The sequence below is a fragment of the Hyperolius riggenbachi genome, chromosome 10, assembly GCF_040937935.1.
Source record: "Hyperolius riggenbachi isolate aHypRig1 chromosome 10, aHypRig1.pri, whole genome shotgun sequence".
In the NCBI taxonomy this organism is placed as follows: Eukaryota; Metazoa; Chordata; class Amphibia; order Anura; family Hyperoliidae; genus Hyperolius; species Hyperolius riggenbachi.
Window position 1 is genome coordinate 248,657,996 of NC_090655.1, and position 16,564 is coordinate 248,674,559.

Consider the following 16,564-nt stretch of genomic DNA (forward strand, 5'->3'; position numbering starts at 1 on the left):
GCAGCCACCAAGCTGGGGGCAGGCCATGGCAACACAGGTGGGTGTGGCCAGAGAGCTGCAGACTTCCTGGTGAGCTTTTGGGTTTCATCAGGGGGCGGGGTTTAAAGGGGGTTGTAACATCCAAAAGAAAGAAATATTACAAAAAAATTAATTAGTGCCACTTTTTTTTTTTCTAAAAGAGATCCCTATATATCTCTATTTTTTATTCTATTACCTGACTGCAGGAACTGTGCAGTGCCAGTGGGATTGTGTAAAAGTTTTTTTTTTTTTTTAGCTACAGTAACCAGCTTATTTTAGCTTGCAAACTAGGCCTGAACGATTTTAGAAAAAAAATTGAATTGCACAATTTCTGTCTGAAATTGCGATTTTGACTCGATTCGCGATTTTCGATACACAATGATGGATCAGTACACCGATGGCGAGTATGTTAGCCAAAACAGCAGAGATATTATTATTATTATTATTGATTTATGAAAGCACCAGCATATTTAGAGATATGTTACTACATAGCAACACACAAAACTTTCCAACCAACTAACAAAATGGTGCCAATTTGAGAACAGTTGGAAGTAGTAGGGGGAAAGTGTAGATGGCAATATGCACAGAATCCAACCCCCAAGGTTGTATAGGATCAGTAAGCTATGAAACATCCCCATGAGTAATACAGGTGTTACCTAAAGCTGTACTTGTGGCATATCCAGCTGGTTGTACAGAAGCAGTCAGTGGGCTTGGGGCCCTGCCGCCCCCATGGTTGTATGGGGGCATTAGGGAGCCTCCCCGTGATGCTCCTGGATAGTGCTTATGTAGCATGAACTAATCCTCGCAGGGCAACCGCTTTGCAGTATTAGTTTTAGACCCTGCATATTTTGGCATGCGAAAGCAAATGCATAATTTGCATGAGCAATGTCTCATGATAAGCCAATTAGGCCAAATTTGCAAAGCCAGATTTGTCAGGTTCTACTTGGTGTTTGATGCACACATTAAATTCTTTGTGTGGTGATTCCAATTCTTTCCCCTTTGGAGGCGGGTGGTGGATGGCTTGTTCTAGGTCACGTGTCGAACTCCAGGCCTGGAGGGCCAGATCCAGGATGGACTGAGAAAGAAAGGAATGTGTTCTACCTGATGGACCACACCTTTCCTGATTCACACTCATCAATTCATTTGAGCTGTATCAAAAATGTGTGAGGATCTCGGCCCTCGTAGGACCGGTTTGACATACCTGTTCTAGGTGGCGGGAGCCCTGGAGCGAGCTGTCTGCGCCCTGTCCTTCCCCCCCCTGAAGTGTTTTGTGTAAGCCAGCCCTGAGCTCCAAAGCTTGGGGTGGCCCATAATTCACTCCTTTCTCATGTGTTAGCTCCCAAGTCGTGCTCATGTAAAAGAACGCAATGGATGGATGTTAAGGTAAGTGCCTGTTTCTAAATTTTGGGAGGTAGTTGAGGACCACTCTCCCCAGCACTGGCCACGCCTGGGGGGGGGGTGTCGACTGCACCTTCCAGCCTCCCCCTCCGGGGTGCCGCTGTGGTTTCCAAGCAGTGAGTGGGCATGGGGCCCCGTGGCTCCCCCGTTGCATGGGGGCATTGGGGAGCCTCCTTGTGGCACTTCTGGAAAGTGATATGCGCATCCTGCATATTTTGGCATGCGAAAGTAAATGCATATTTGAATGAGCAATGTCTTGCGATTACTCAATTAGGCCAAATTTGCAAAGCCAGATTTTTCAGGTTCTACTTGGTGTTTGATGCACACACTAAAGTTTTTGTGTAGTGATGTTGTACAGAAACTTTGCAACATGGAGGGTCGCCTTCACTGAGCAGCGTCTCTTTAGGGGTAGACAATACAGCAGGTAGTGTGGCAGCTGGAGAGAAGCTTCTCCTCTGTCATCTGCAGCCTCACATTTAGCATAAAGCTTCTACTCCTAGCCAAGCTGTCTGCTGGAGACAATGCTTGTCAGTGCAGGCTTTGCTGGCCATGGCTGGAGGTGAAGGTGTGCTAGAAGTTGCTGACAAGGCTCCCAGTGGCCCGGCGTCCATGAAGTCAGCGAGCAGCAGGCCCCTGACTCAGCTATAGGGGCAGGTGAAGAGACTTTTGTGAGCCGAGTGGTAATGCAGCGCCATGGCAACAACGAGGACGCTGCTCTAGCGTTCCCCGATATTCCGAGTACTGCCAGCTGGGTCCCTGTATTCAATTGAAATAGATCCGGAGAGAAAAACCGCAGCTGTGACGATCTTGAGATCATCCTTCCCCTGATCACGATTTTCGGTTTTAAAACCAAAAAACATTCAGCCCTATTGCAAACAACAGAAAGTTTTCTATTTCGGATAAGAAAAGGACACTATGATCAGAATGTAATTGAAACCATCTCCCTTTGTTGTAAGAACGTTGTCTAGGTGATGTTTGGTGTGGGAGGGACAGTAAATTGAGGAAATAGGGAAATAAAATTAACACTGAGTTGGGTTGAAGAAAATAAAAAAAAGACGCAGAAGTGATGTCACTTTTGGCATCACAGAGAAACAGTAAAGATGGAAACCAGCAGAAAAATTTGATTTTTTTGTTTCAAATCACACTTCTCTTAAACCTGACAATGAACACTAAATAGCATAGGTAAGCTAAATATGTAATTTCGTATTGGATGATTTTTTTATTCAGTTAATATGGAGTCTCATCCCTCAGAGCGGCTGGGAATTGAAGCCCTCTCATAGGCTGAGACCTATGAGAGGCGGAGAAGAGGACAGGATCACAGGAGCGATCAGACACCTCCAAAAGAATGTCCTGTTAAGGACAAGAAGAGGAGGTAAGATTAATTTGTGTGCTTAGTAGCAGGGCCGTGCAGCAACCTGACAAAGCTGCTCAGCCCTGTGTTATGAAAAATGGCCTGGTCACTAGGAGGAAGGGGTGGGGGTGGTGTAAGCCTGTGGTCCTGAAGTGGTTAAGATTAATGTCCTTTTCATGGAAAAAGAGTGAGTTATTTACCCGTTTAAATTACCAATCCTATGTTAGGGGACTAAAAGGTACTTTGAGGATTGCCTTAGTTATAATGTTCATTTCACTGGAGGAATCTTTAAAAGCAGTTGCATACAAGTTGCATGAAATTAGCATGCAAGATAGAACCGTTCGCATTTTATTCCCCATCTTTGATCATAATCACCTTTATAGCATTGTCTTGTGCTGGAGTAATTAGGCCTTGCTTGGCAGCCACACTTGTGTTCCCCGCAGAGGCGCTGTGTATTCTCTGATGTGCCTTCAGATGCCCATGCTGCGTAAACCGCCTATCGCACAGCGTGCACGTGAAAGGGCGCTCGCCAGTGTGACTCTTCTGGTGTTTAAGAAGGGTCCCTTTAACACTGAAACATTTCCCACACTCTAAACATCCATAGGGACGCTCACCAGTGTGCCTCCTCTGATGCGCCACAAGGTGGACCTTACGCATGAAGCCTGCGCCGCAGTCCGGGCATGTAAAAGGGCGCTCGCCGGTGTGACTCCGCTGGTGTATGACGAGGTCGCACTTCTGATTGAAGAATTTCCCACACTCTGAACAAGAAAACGCCTGCTCACCAGTGTGAAGTCTCAGGTGTATGCGGAGGCATCTCTTTTGAATGAACCCTTGCCCACACTCTGTGCAGGAATACGGACGCTCGCCGGAGTGGATGCGGCTGTGCTTAAGGAGGTGGCTCTTTTGCATGAAGCCCTTCCCACACAGCAAGCACATGTAAGGACGCTCTCCCGTGTGAGTCCTATGGTGTATCTGGAGGTCGCATTTCTGAGTGAAGCTTTTCCCACACTCTGAGCACGGGAAAGGACGCTCGCCTGTGTGAGTCATCCTGTGTCTGATGAGTTTTGCATTCTGTGAAAAGGCTTTCCCACAATCCGTACATGAATAAGGCGTTTCCCCTGTGTGAATTCTCATGTGCACAACCAGACGGGATTTCTTTACAAAGCATTTCCCACACTCAGAGCAGGGGAAGACCTTCTCACCTGGCTGACCTCTGCGCAAGCTACTGGATGAAGACGCCTCAGTATTAGGGCGAGCCACTGCTCCACCCACACTGCGAGATCCGAGGCTGCTATTTGTTTTTTTGTTACATGATTCAACAGAAGACTTCTTAGCATTAGGAGAATCCGATGCTTTCCTTGAATGGTCATATAGACGTTGAGTGTTTCCTCCAAGCTTCGAGAAATCGTTGCCTTGTTCTGCATCATCTTCATGCCAGATATAGAGTCCATCTGTTTCGGACAGAAATTACATTAATAAAATTAATTTCCCTGCATTTTTTTTTTAAAGCCACATATTTAGAACTTTGTTATTCTAAAAAAATATCAAAGATGATTAGACTTAAAGGGAACCTTAACTGAAAAAGAGTTTAATTACCAGGGACTCTATCGGCCCTCTGGGGACGTCCTATGCCTGCGCCGGGACACACCAATCCTCCAGTCCCTCACTACGACTCAACTTAGGGAACCTTAACTGATGGTAAAAAGAAAAGTGCCCGCAGGTGTCCTGTGCCCGCGCCGTCAATCACCAATCCCCCGGTCCCCAGGAGCGAGCCAGCTTAATTTCTGGTGACTGCCAGTCAGTGGCAACTGCACCTGCGCACCCTGGCCGCGCACGTCCCCGATCACCCTGCCGACGACTAGAGCGTGATCGAGGATGGACGTGGTCAGGGCCGCGCAGACTCAGTGGCCGCCAACTAGCCAGTTGTCACGAACTATACTGCCTCGCTCCTGGGGACCGGAGGATCAGTGATTAACGGCACAGGACACACGTGGGCACTTTTTTTTTACCATCAGTTAAGGTTCCCTTTAAGGTGTCCACACATCTAGCAATGTATGGGCAGATTGCCCAAGAGACAGATCTCTCTGACCAAAAAAGATCAGTTGCTTGCCCATACACCGCAGGCTAATTCCTGACAGGGCTGGATTTCTGGGAAGGCCACAAAGGCCCGGGCCTTGGACGGCAGCTGGCCAAGGGGCGGCTGGACACATAACAGGGATTGCTGCACATAGAAGAAGAGGCTGCAAATGGAATACAGAGGTTGCAAATAAGGAGCAACACATGGAAATAGAAAGCTGCTGCCCAAGGGACCCATATAGACCTGAAGGAGGCTGCTGTACATGAATGTTAGACATGGAAGAGGGGGCTGCACAAGAAATAGGAGGGGGTGCAGCACATGGGAGGGAAGCTGCAAGATAGTTGGCCTGGGGCCAGAAAAAGTATAAATCCGAGTACATTTGAAATGGGCGCCGGTAGACTTGGGCGCAGGATACAGCGGTATATGGCTGATCCTGCTTCTGCACAAGTCCGGGCCGTTTTAATTACTATTCCCCCTCCAGGCCACCATGGATGGTTGGGAATGAAATAATTCGGCTTCTAGCGATTGCTGGAGGCCGAATTATTGTGATTTTTAAGCAACCTCGGCTCAGTCTTCTGACAGAGCCGACGTTACTCACTGAGCGCCGCTATAGACTGATTCCTATTATAGTCTATGGCGGTGCTGGCTGCGCCCAAATCTAGCAGCGCCGAAAAGCACTGCTCCGATAAATCCGGCCTTGATTTCTGATAGATTCTATGTTGAAATCTATCAGAAATAGGCCAAACGATGCCACCTCCGCTGCCTGTCTGGGTACCCCCTTCCCCAAATGTAAATGTATCGGCCAGGGCCCATGCAGTGTAAAATGTCCCCTGTCCCACTGCCGCAACTTCCCCCCCCCCCCCCCGTCACCCCCTACCACCAAAATGGGGGCCGTGTACCACGTGGTGACATCAAAACACACGTACCTGGTGCCACAGGGGAACAAGGGCAGAGGGGGCTGGGAGCCATGGCAACAGACTGGTGAACAATATGGAATGTCATTATTGCCATGCATGCGATTGAGCATGATCAATGCATTCAAACGATTTTTACATTCAAACTGATGATCAGGCATGCTTGTTTGAACACCAATGATTTTATGGAATCTGAAAAAAAAATCGAATTGCATGGTCAATCGGGCCGCAACATTGGTAGGTGTATGGATACATTAAGGATGCATACACACATCCAATTATGATTGGCCATAATTGCCACTTCCATGTAGTATGAGACTTTATCTACACAATCCATTCATAGCATTCAAAGCTCTTGATTTACTAAGACAAATAGCATGCCTTATCCGAGTTAACACGCCTTATCAGAGATAACACCTTATCAGAGTAGGATATCGAGCTCTACGAACCCGCAGGGGCTCAGGGCAGGACGAGTGGAGCTCTCGCCATTGCCAATTAGCAGGCATAAGTTCGGAGTGCTCGCTGTGCTTCTCTGATAAGGTATGTTAACTTGGATAAGGCGTGTTATCTCTGAGAAGGCGTGTTAACTTGGATAAAGCGTGTTAACTCTGATAAGGCATGTTTAATTAGATAAGGCATGCTATTTGTCTTGAATCAAGCCCAAAGTCTGTTGGTCCTTGCCTAATAATACATAGAGGTGGTAAAATTGGTCAGCGATTGGCCAATCAAATTTGGATATGTGTATTCACCATTAGATTCAAAAGAAGAACTCACTACCACTATTCCTTGTTTTTAATCCTCCACACCACCTGGGTATTTAAGGTGCAAATGTAAAATAATTTACTTTATTAAAATGTATTTTATTGTAGTAAGGGGAACAATACACACTAATCATTGACCTGAAACACTGACCTTGTGTAGTGTTCCAATATGAAACTTCAAAAGGGAAGTGAGAGGAATACAGAGGTTGCCATCCATCATTCCGAGGTATGGAGATGGGCCTTTCATATGGTGTACACTGTACAGTATCTCATTTGTTGGTACTATAATGTTATACTGAGGAATGGAGATGGGCCTTTCATACGGTATACAGTATCTCCTCCTCATTTGTTGGTACTATGATGTTATACTGAGGAATGGAGATGGGCCTTTCACATGATGTACAGTATCTCCTCCTCATTTGTTGGTACTATGATGTTATACTGAGGAATGGAGATGGACCTTTCATATGGTGTACAGTATCTCCTCCTCACTTGTTGGTGCTATGATGTTATACTGAGGAATGGAGATGGACCTTTCATATGGTGTTCAGTATTTCCTCCTCATTTGTTGGTGCTATGATGTTATACTGAGGAATGGAGATGGGCCTTTCATATGGTGTACAGTATTTCCTCCTCATTTGTTGGTAGTATGATGTTATACTGAGGAATGGAGATGGGCCTTTCATATGGTGTACAGTATCTCCTCCTCATTTGTTGGTGCTATGATGTTATAATGAGGAATGGAGATTGGCCTTTAATATGGTGTACAGTATCTCCTACTCATTTGTTGGTACTATGATGTTATACTGAGGGATGGAGATGGGCCGTTCATATGGTGTACAGTATCTCCTCCTCATTTGTTGGTACTATGATGTTATACTGAGGAATGGAGATGGGCCTTTCATATGGTGTACAGTATCTCCTCCTCATTTGTTGGTGCTATGATGTTATACTGAGGAATGGAGATGGGCCTTTCATATGGTGTACAGTATCTCCTCCTCATTTGTTGGTGCCATGATGTTACACTATGGAATGGAGATCGGCCTTTCATATGGTGTACAGTATCTCCTCCTCATTTGTTGGTAATATGACGTTATACTGAGGAATGGAGATGGGCCTTTCACATGGTGTACAGTATCTCCAACTTACTGATTGGAAATCCTGGCAGAGTGCATTTCTTTTGACTCAATGTTCAGCAACTATTACGATCTGATGAGACAGCAAAATTCAGTACAGGTTGGTAGAATCATTTCTTTCCAGGCTGGTTACAACTTATTGAATCGCATCCATCTCGTATTATCTACTTTTCCTTCACCTGCCATCATCCATAACCCAAAAATCTAGACACAAAACACCCCTGCATACAGTATAATGTTTATGGCTTACCTTTGCTAATTTTTACAGGATTTTCCTCCTCTTTAACTTCCACCCTAATTTCTTCCTCTTCCATTGGCTCCTGTTCAACCAACTCATATGTTTCTTCGTTGTCTTCATCTTCTTCTTCTGTGCCTTTCGTAGTCTCATTTGTTGTACCTTCCACTGTAGACTGTTCATCATACCACACAAACTCTTCTTCTTCCTCCTCTTTGACTTTTACAACAATTTCATGCTCCTCTATAGACTGCTGGTTGAAAGCCACACAAGTCTCATCTTCTTCTTCTTTGACCAAAGCTTTCACACCAATGTGTTCTTCATCCTACCAAGTGGCACAAAATAACATCTTTAACCACTGGCGCTGTTGAATCACTGCTGCACAGGGGTTTAAAATTTCATACTGTTTGGATTCACATTTGAGTTATTTTTCCCTCAACTCCCCTTACCTGAAAATCGGAAGAGCGGTCAAGTACTTCCTGTGGACAATCCCGGGAATGAAGAGAACCTGTACATCTCTTTGGTGGATTTTTCTTAGTGGATCCATCTGTAGGAAACATACACACACACTGACTAAAAACTTTGTGCAGTGGGTCTAGATAGACCCTCTATACTGCTCGTTCCTTTACAAGACATAAAATTCTCTCCTTACCCGGTGATTTGCAGGGCAGATGATTCTTCATAGCGATCGACTAATAGAGATCCTTGTCTTTTCTAAGTGCTGGCAATCCTACATGGAGGAATAGAGAGTTAGATTGTGACACTTTATAGGAACCTAATTCAATCACTGATACAGTCACCACCCAGACACACCTCATGCTAGTATTGGACAATCCAAATGTGTGGACTCTACAGGATCTTCTCAAAAAATTAGCATATTGTGATAAAGTTCATTATTTTCTGTAATGTACTGATAAACATTAGACTTTCATATATTTTAGAATCAAATACACACAACTGAAGTAGTTCCAGCCTTTTATTGTTTTAATATTGATGATTTTGGCATACAGCTCATGAAAATCCAAAATTCCTATCTCAAAAAATTAGCATATTTCATCCGACCAATAAAAGAAAAGTGTTTTTAAAACAAAAAAAAAGTCAACCTTCAAATAATTATGTTCAGTTATGCACTCAATACTTGGTCGGGAATCCTTTTGCAGAAATGACTGCTTCAATGCGGCGTGGCATGGAGGCAATCAGCCTGTGGCACTGCTCAGGTGTTATGGAGGCCCAGGATGCTTCGATAGCAGCCTTAATCTCATCCAGAGTGTTGGGTCTTGCGTCTCTCAACTTTCTCTTCACAATATCCCACAGATTCTCTATGGGGTTCAGGTCAGTAGAGTTGGCAGGCCAATTGAGCACAGTAATACCATGGTCAGTAAACCATTTACCAGTGGTTTTGGCACTGTGAGCAGGCAGGTGCCAGGTCGTGCTGAAAAATGAAATCTTCATCTCCATAAAGCTTTTAAGCAGATGGAAGCATGAACCCACTTTTGAACCAGAGACAGCGGCAGAAGCGCCTGACCTGGGCTACAGAGAAGCAGCACTGGACTGTTGCTCAGTGGTCCAAAGTACTTTTTTCGGATGAAAGCAACTTTTACATGTCATTCGGAAATCAAGGTGCCAGAGTCTGGAGGAAGACTGGGGAGAGGGAAATGCCAAAATGCCTGAAGTCCACTGTCAAGTATCCACAGTCAGTGATGGTCTGGGGGGGCATGTCAGCTGCTGGTGTTGGTCCACTGTGTTTTATCAAGGGCAGAGTCAATGCAGCTAGCTATCAGGAGATTTTGGAGCACTTCATGCTTCCATCTGCTGAAAAGCTTTATGGAGATGAAGATTTCATTTTTCAGCACGACCTGGCACCTGCTCACAGTGCCAAAACCACTGGTAAATGGTTTACTGACCATGGTATTACTGTGCTCAATTGGCCTGCCAACTCTCCTGACCTGAACCCCATAGAGAATCTGTGGGATATTGTGAAGAGAGAGTTGAGAGACGCAAGACCCAACACTCTGGATGAGCTTAAGGCCACTATCAAAGCATCCTGGGCCTCCATAACACCTGAGCAGTGCCACAGGCTGATTGCCTCCATACCACGCCGCATTGAAGCAGTCATTTCTGCAAAAGGATTCCCGACCAAGTATTGAGTGCATAACTGAACATAATTATTTGAAGGTTGACTTTTTTTTGTTTTAAAAACACTTTTCTTTTATTGGTCTGATGAAATATGCTAATTTTTTGAGATAGGAATTTTGGGTTTTCATGAGCTGTATGCCAAAATCATCAATATTAAAACAATAAAAGGCTGGAACTACTTCAGTTGTGTGTATTTGAATCTAAAATATATGAAAGCCTTCTGTTTATCAGTACATTACAGAAAATAATGAACTTTATCACAATATGCTAATTTTTTGAGAAGATCCTGTATAGTGTTAATATTTCTTACTTCTCTCTAGCCTTGTAACGGTATTTGCATCAATAGGTAATATCGCAATATCATCTTCTTGTGTGTCCCCACACCCTGTTCTTCCCCCTGAGCTGTGCTAAACCCTCCCTCGGTAATACAGTAGAATCCCTCTGTAGCAAACGCAGAGGGACCAGGAAAAGTAGTTTACTATATCAAAAGTTTAATATATCAGAAATTGTCATTCTCAAGCACATAAAGTATACTATACTACATCACAGCATTACCAAGCACAACCAATCGCAGACAGTGTTAAATGATTGGCGTTTTGGTATGTGTCAGCACCAATGAGATCAGGGTCGGGCCGAGGCTGACATCTATCCTCCCTCTCTGTGTAGTACAGTAACATGAGCACTCCCCATGTGCCAACCCCATCCCCTTCGAGCATTCCCCTCGCAGAATTCCTGGGTGCAAGCAGCATAGATTCACCTCCCCCATGTTCCAGGTGCCACCTGCCACCACCGCTGTGTACTTCCTGCCACTCCCACTAGAGCCTGATGTGAGAAGCAGGAAGTACAGTGGTGACAGTGCACAGATGACAGACAGCACGCCCAGCATGGGGAGGTGAGCGAGTGATCGCTGCATATGGTCAGTAATGCTGCAAGGGCAAGGGGGGGGGGGGGGGGGGGGGGGAGGAAGGTGCTGACACATACCAAAATGCCAGTCATTCAGCATTAATAAAGAAGCAGCCAATCAGGGGTGATCTGATGCCTCAGTGGCAGAACTTAAAACGCGGCTGCACAAAGGTAAACAAACCAAACTAAAACTTTGCTCTCAGCAATTAGACTTGAAGAAGCTGATGTAGAGGCGAAGCAGGCTGTAATGGTGGGTGCAGGGCGGCTCACGCTCACCTGTTAGCAGCAGCATGAAGAGAGCAACAGAGCTGCCGACCTGATTATGTTGGTCTTATGCTGGGTACCCACTATGAGATTTTATGGTCGATTTACTGTCAGATCGATTATTTCCAACATGTCCGATTTGCTTTCCGATCAATCTCCGAGCATTTTCCCATCAATTTCCGTTAAGCTTAATAGGAAATCGATCAAAAAATGCTTGGAAATCGATCGGAAAGCCAATTGGACATGTTGGAAATAATTGACCTTACAGTAAATAGACCATACAATCTCATAGTGTGTATCCAGCATCACACTGATGAATGCTGCATGCCCCGCCCACTCTACTATAGCTGGATACAGCGTCACGTAGGGGCCAGAAAACATGTTTACTATACTTAAAGTTGTATTATATCCGGGTTTACTATACCAGACGTTACTCTCATAGACTTATAATGGAGAGTGGTCAAGACCTAAAGAAGTAGTTTCCACTCGTTCCACCAGGCCACCGTGTCCCACTGCTCCCACGTGTGTTACTTACGCATGTGGTTCCTCCCTATCGATTTCGTCATGAGAATGACTCATTCAGGGGATGGAGCCACCATGCGGAGATTCTAGTTGTATAGGCCGTTCGCTCCGCCCCGTCAGCCGCCTCCTACGTCGCACGTACACCAGGTATTTACAATTGCCTTTGTCCCTCTCACCCCGCTCAGCTTTCCTGTTAGACTGTATGCCCCTCAATCACTTGTATCCTATAACTTACCTGGTTCACTTTATATATCTCCATACATTGTGTGCTTCCCTCCTCTCCCATCAGCACTGGCCACCCTACCCAATTGCACACATTTGAAAAAGAATGGATAATTACAGGACACCTGAAAAGAGGATATGGAGGTTGCATATGCATTTCCAATTAAACAATGAAGATTGCCTGGCTGTCCTGCTGATGATCTGTCTCTAATACTTTTAGGCCATAGACCCTGAACAGGCATGCACATCAGATGTTTCACTGGATTAGCTGCATGTTTGTTTCAGGTGGGAGATTCAGACATTAATGATAAATGAAAGCTTATTAGGACTGCCAGGCAAGCGGTATTGTTTATAAGGTAAGGAGTATAGCCTAGGCTAGGCAATGACATCACTGCGAGGGCGGGGCAGAATAGCAATATACAGCAATATATAGATATAGGGAGTGTTTCTGATGCTGAAGTCAGGATAAATAACATAAAAGTGGGTATCCTGAATAATGTACTGCATTCTGTTATATGTCACTACAGTGCCTCTTTAATTTTCATATATCTACATAAAGTAGTGCACTTTCCATTTAGACTCCCCCAGTGATGTAAATGGTGCAGTGTTCAGCCACAGCTGCATAATATGTTATGCATAGGTAATAACTGTGCACTGCAGACATCTATGCCTGGAGATCCATGTGTGCCCAGCAGCTGGGGGTGATGGGGGAGGGTCTAGATGGGAGCACATAGTGCAGATATAGATAGCAATATAACATTATAAAGTAACATTTTGTTACCTCCTCTGCTGCCAGGCCAGCCCCGGCAAAGTCTCCTCTCTCCACTTCCTCCTACTTCGACCTGGACCGCCTCTATTTCTGCGTTCCACGCCTCTTCTGTGCGTTACCTTACTTCCTGATTATGCGTTTCACTCTTTCTTGTTGTTCTACCATTGGCCAACTATGCTTTCCAATTTCCTATAGGCGAGATTGCCATCTAGTGAAGGGAAGAGAAATTGCAGCCTTTTTTTAATGCTATGGAATGTGTATGGTTATTATTCTTATTGCTACAGTATTGCTATTATAGTTTTTGTTGTTTTATTACTATTATTATGATTATTATTATTATTATTAGTAGTAGTAGTAGTAGTAGTAGTATTATTACCATTTATATTGCACTGACATCTTCTACAGCACTTTACAGAGTACATAGTCATGTCACTGTCCTCAGCGAAGCTCACAATCTAATCCTGCCATAGTTAACCATTACCATTATTACCACTACCATTATTATCTTTTATTATTATTTAGCACTGACATCTTCTGCAGCACAGAGGATCTCACAATCTAATCCTTGCCATTGTCAGTCATCGTCGTATGTTCCTAATGCAGTCTAAGGCCAGCTTTTTTGTTTTTTTTTTTTGTTTTTTTTTTGTCTTTTTTTTCTGGGGGGAGGGGGGGTGGCACCTTTAGGATCCGCCTTTAGGACCCACTAGCTGCAAACACTTCCCACCTTGGTGGTACTTAAAGGGAACCAAAGACAAAAAAAATTATTTACACATACCTGCGGCTTCCTGCAGCCCTCTGCACATCATGGATCGCTCCCACGCTGCATTCCTCCACTGCCTGCTGCTCCAGTATCGGGTCCTATTAGTTCTGCCAGTCTTGGCTAATCTGCTCAAGAGAAGTGCGGCCTCTACATTAGAGATGCCCCGAACCTCCGATTTTAGGGTCGCGAACCGGGTTCACGAACTTCCCTCGAAAGTTCTGTTTGCGCGAACTTTCGCGAACCGCAATAGACTTCAATTGGGAGGCGAACTTTGAAAACTAGAAAAATGTATGCTGGCCACAAAAGTGATGGAAAAGATGTTTCAAGGGGTCTAACACCTGGAGGGGGCATGGCGGAGTGGGATACACACCAAAAGTCCAGAGGGAAAAATGTGGATTGGATGCAAAGCAGCGTTTTAAGGGCAGAAATCACATTGAATGCTAAATTGCAGGCCTAAAGTGCTTTAAAACATGTTGCATGTGTATACATCAATCAGGGAGTGTAATTAGAGTACTACTTCACACTGACACACCAAACTCACTGTGTAACGCACCGCAAACAGCTGTTTGCGTAATGACAGTCATGCTGGACTGGTGCGCACCATGGCCAGAGTGCAGGCCGTGGCGGTTTTCAAGCCCATATGGTCGCCGAGCTGTGGTAGCTCAATGATAGAAAACAGTGACTGTCCAGCTGATCGAATTTGGTCTGTCCACAATTAAGCAACAACCTTATTATCCTTGGTGTAGCACTCCCCGAGACACTCATATAGCCGGCGGTCATTGCTTCATTGTGATACGCAAGCCCCTTCACCGCGGCAAGGTAATGATCACGAAGGGGGATGGGCACATGTACATGCCTTTTGTTTTGTTGTTGCAGCTGCAGTGCAGCTAGAAAAATTAGGCAGGCAAGTACACACACTAGAAAAATTATTATAGTGGCCAGCAGCGGCCTAAAAAATTCAGGAATCCGCTTGGAGTCCTGGACCCTGTTGTTGGTGGTGGAGAAGGCAGTCAAGCGGCCTGCGGGCAGAGGTGCTATGTGGGGAGCGACTTAGTCTTGGGGCAGGCAGCCAGTCACATGGCGTGCAGGCAGAGATGCTGTGTGTGGGGACTGACTTAGTCTTGAGGTGGGCAGTAGCCCTCCGGGATCCATGCCTCATTTATTTTGATAAAGGTGAGGTACTGAACACTTTTGTGACTTAGGCGACTTCTCTTCTCAGTGACAATGCCTCCAGCTGCGCTGAAGGTCCTTTCTGATAGGACGCTTGAGGCAAGGCAAGACAGAAGTTGGATGGCAAATTGGGACAGCTCTGGCCACAGATCAAGCCTGCGCACCCAGTAGTCCAAGGGTTCATCGCTGCTCACAGTGTCTACTTCCACACTTAAAGCCAGGTAGTCGGCTACCTGCCGGTCCAGGCATTGGTGGAGGGTGGATCCGGAAGCGATAAGGCGAGGCGTTGGACTAAAGAATGTCTGCATGTCGGACATCACCATGAGATCGCTGGAGCGTCCTGTCCTTGCCTGCGTGGACATTGGAGGAGGATTACTGGCAGTGGTACCTTTATTGCGTTGTGCTGTGATATCACCCTTAAACGCATTGTAAAGCATAGTTGCCAGCTTGTTCTGCATGTGCTGCATCCTTTCTGCCTTCTGGTGAGTTGGTAACATGTCCACCACTTTGTGCCTATACCGAGGGTCTAGTAGCGTGGCCACCCAGTACAGCTCATTCCCCTTGAGTTTTTTTATACGGGGGGTCTCTCAACAGGTTGGACAGCCTGAAAGATGCCATCTGCTCAAAGTTGGATCCAGACGTACTATCCATCTCCTCTTTCTCTTCCTCAGTGATGTCAGGTAAGTCCTCCTCCTCCCCCCAGCCACGAACAATACCACGGGAACGTTGAGCAGCACAAGCCCCCTGTGACGGCTGCAGTGGTTGTTCTTCTGCCACTGCCTCCTCCTCCTCCTCCAAAGAAACACCTTCCTCATCATCCGAATCGGACTCCTCTTTCCCACACAACTCTTTCTCCTCCTCCCCCCTCTGTGCTGCCGCAGGTATTGAGGAAACATCTGATTCTGATGTAAATTGCTCCCACAACTGTTCCTGCCGTAACTGTTTCCTTCACACTCCTCCACAGCTTGATTCACCACTCTACGCACGGCACGCTCCAGGAAGTAAGCGTACGGGATCAAGTTGCTGATGGTGCCTTCACTGCGACTCACCAGGTTGGTCACCTCCTCAAATGGCCGCATGAGCCTGCATGCATTTCGCCTCAGTGTCCAGTTCGGGAGCCAAAACATCCCCATCTCCCCAGATTGTTGTAATAGATAGCGGAGAGGCCGCCCGGCGGTGAGCAGCATGGCGGCTGCATCCACGTCTCAGTTACATGTTGGAGTTTAGCCTGGTCCCTCAGTTGCACATAGACTGAGGGCTACGCGCGCGGCGCCAGGCGACAGGACCTTTATACAAGTAGAAGGGGAGTCAGCTGATCAGCCGGTCAGCTGACTCCAGCAGTGCTCCGGATTGGCTAAGTGACTCGGGCGGCGCTGCAGAGCGCTCTTAGTATATATAGGACCTGCCTGTCAGTTGCTCTTTGTCGGCTGTTGCAAATGCTACGTGTTAGCACTCAGACCTTAGTCAGATCCCAAAGTGTGCTAGAACCAGCAGGAGCTGGGGATCCACACTTAGCCAGATTCTGTTGATAGCTTAAAGTACTAATTGAATTATATTATTTGTTATGACCCTCTGCTTGCCTGGACTACTCTTATGCCTACTGATTCTGTGTCTATGCCTATCTGATCTTATTGCCGACTCAGCTTTTACCTTACTCTGATTCAGTCTTCTGTCTTTGTACCGTATCTGTCCGTGTGTTGCCGATCCTGCTTGTCTGACTTTCCTGCCCTCACCAGTGAGCTTAGTGCTGGTGAGGGACTCTCAGTTTAGTAATCACCTGCTCCTCAGGTTGATAGCTGCAGTACAGTCTTAATCACCTGCTCCTCAGGTTGATAGCTGCAGTACAGTCTTAATCACCTGCTCCTCAGGTTGATAGCTGCAGTACAGTCTTAATCACCTGCTCCTCAGGTTGATAGCTGCAGTACAGT

General features: G+C 45.9%; 1 protein-coding gene across 1 annotated transcript; it reads right to left on the bottom strand.

Moving 5' to 3' along the window:
• Window positions 1-326: 326 nt before the first annotated feature.
• On the bottom strand, window positions 327-12,784 carry LOC137535211 (gastrula zinc finger protein XlCGF57.1-like). The gene is made up of 5 exons (XM_068257026.1): window positions 12,719-12,784; window positions 8,543-8,620; window positions 8,340-8,437; window positions 7,906-8,215; window positions 327-4,218 (listed from the first exon to the last, which is right to left on the bottom strand). The coding sequence occupies exons 2-5, from the start codon at window positions 8,571-8,573 to the stop codon at window positions 3,116-3,118; spliced, it is 1,542 nt and encodes a 513-aa protein (XP_068113127.1). The 5' UTR covers window positions 8,574-8,620; window positions 12,719-12,784; the 3' UTR covers window positions 327-3,115.
• Window positions 12,785-16,564: the final 3,780 nt, after the last annotated feature.

Coding starts and splice junctions, on each gene's coding strand:
- LOC137535211 (XM_068257026.1), bottom strand. CDS start 8,573: ATGAAGAATCATCTGCCCTGCAAATCACCGG. Junction 8,438..8,542: donor TCTGCCCTGCAAATCACCGG/GTAAGGAGAGAA, acceptor TGTTTCCTACAG/ATGGATCCACTAAGAAAAAT. Junction 4,219..7,905: donor TCCTGTAAAAATTAGCAAAG/GTAAGCCATAAA, acceptor TGTCCGAAACAG/ATGGACTCTATATCTGGCAT.